The following is a 1,491-nucleotide window of genomic DNA, read 5'->3' on the forward strand; positions in this document are numbered from 1 at the left end:
CCTGACTTCCCAGACCTCACCTTCTTGGGGTGAGTACCCCTGAACAGCCTCTTGACCCCCCCAAACCTGCCCCCCACAGTGTGAGTACCCCTGAGCCCCCAAACCTGCCCCTCATTGTGTGAGTACCCCTGACCTCCCAGACCAGCCCCTCATTGTGTGAGTACCCCTGAGCCCCCTCCCCAGCCCTGAGCCCCCTCTTGACCCCTCAAACCTGCCCCCCCCAGTGTGAGCCCCCTGAGCCCCCTCCCCAGCCCTGGGCTCAGGCAGGGAGCAGCCCTGGGCCTGCAGTGGAGTTCAGGTTCAGGTTTTTCTCTGCTGTGTTGTAAATGTTTCTTGGAGACCCCTCTGGGGCTGTGCTCGTGAGGGGTCCCAGGGCTTTGGGGGCACTGGTGCAGCTGCAGCCAGGCCTGGCTGTGTCCTGCCTGCAGCCCTGCCACCTCCCTGTCCCCAGCAGTGGCACCTGTCACCTGTGTTGGGTCAGGCTCTGCTTTCTCGTTCGTTGTACATGGAATTATCTGAACAGCACCACGTCAGACATGTGGGTCAGCCCTGGGGCCCTCACATCCACGTCCCCCCTCCGTGGCATCATTGTCACCTGCTGTTGTCACCTCCCTGTGGAGCTGGTGGGATGGCACTGCACCGGTGTGGGTTTGAGCAGCTTCTCTGCTTCCCCCCTCGGTCAGATTTCACCTCAGAAGTAAAAACGGAGAGAAAAAGTCCCAAACAAGCTGAAGCCATTTTCCAGAGGCTGGGGGGAAGCTCTGCCCGTCCTTGGGAGAGGATGAGGAGGAGCAGCACTGGGATCTAATTCCAGAGAGGGCAGCACTCCCATTCCCACCAGGGTGGAGCTGTTTGCAGCCTGAGGGTGAGGGGAGCTGATCCCTGCTTTTACCTGAGCACATGTTCCCCTGGCAGTGGCTGTGCCCCAGTCCCTGAGTGGAGAGCAAGGATGTCCCTGGCCCTGTGCCCACCCCAGACCCCCTGCTTCCACTGACTGCCTCTTCTGCTCCCTCCCTTAACAGTGTGGCATTCCTTAAGGACAGGCTGGAGGCTAAATTGCCAAAAAGCTGGACAGGTGAGAGCTGCAGAGCTTTTCCTGGTGGTGTGAGCAGTGTAGAGCTCCAGACCTGCACCAGTAGCTGCCCTGTGGGCTGCTCCCAGCCCAGCTTGGGGCTGATTCCTGCTTTGCTCTGTGCTGGCTCCCTGCAGCTCCTGCCTCCCTGAGGATCCCCCCCTCTCCCAGAGCTGCCTTGGTGCAGGGAGGGATTGGTGTGAGTCCATGGAATATAAATCCTGCTCTGCTTTCCTTGGGGCACTTGCACTCGGGTTGGAGAGAAGGCAGGGGTCAGTGCTGCTGCTGCCCAGCTCAGAGCTGGAGTTCATCCTCTTCTCCAGGCAAATGGCTCAGCAGAGCCCAGGGACAGGGCTGTCCATGGCCCACAGCATGGCCTGCTCCTTCCCAGCAGCTCACGGCCTTTTCTTTCCCTTCCC

General features: G+C 60.5%; 1 protein-coding gene across 2 annotated transcripts in view; it reads left to right on the top strand.

Annotated features, from left to right (window-relative positions):
* DTNB (dystrobrevin beta) overlaps positions 1 to 813 on the top strand; it is a 46,545-nt gene extending 45,732 nt beyond the window's left edge. The window contains exon 10 of one of the 2 annotated variants that reach the window (XM_041475840.1): positions 452 to 813. In XM_041475840.1, coding sequence (XP_041331774.1) covers positions 452 to 701 — 250 coding nt within the window. In that variant the 3' untranslated portion in view covers positions 702 to 813. The remainder of the gene's footprint in view (positions 1 to 451) is intronic. The other variant, XM_041475841.1, reaches the window with a different exon arrangement.
* The last annotated feature ends 678 nt before the right edge of the window (positions 814 to 1,491 follow it).

This window comes from Pyrgilauda ruficollis, unplaced genomic scaffold (genome assembly GCF_017590135.1).
Source record: "Pyrgilauda ruficollis isolate IOZ18807 unplaced genomic scaffold, ASM1759013v1 scaffold366, whole genome shotgun sequence".
Lineage (NCBI taxonomy): Eukaryota > Metazoa > Chordata > Aves > Passeriformes > Passeridae > Pyrgilauda > Pyrgilauda ruficollis.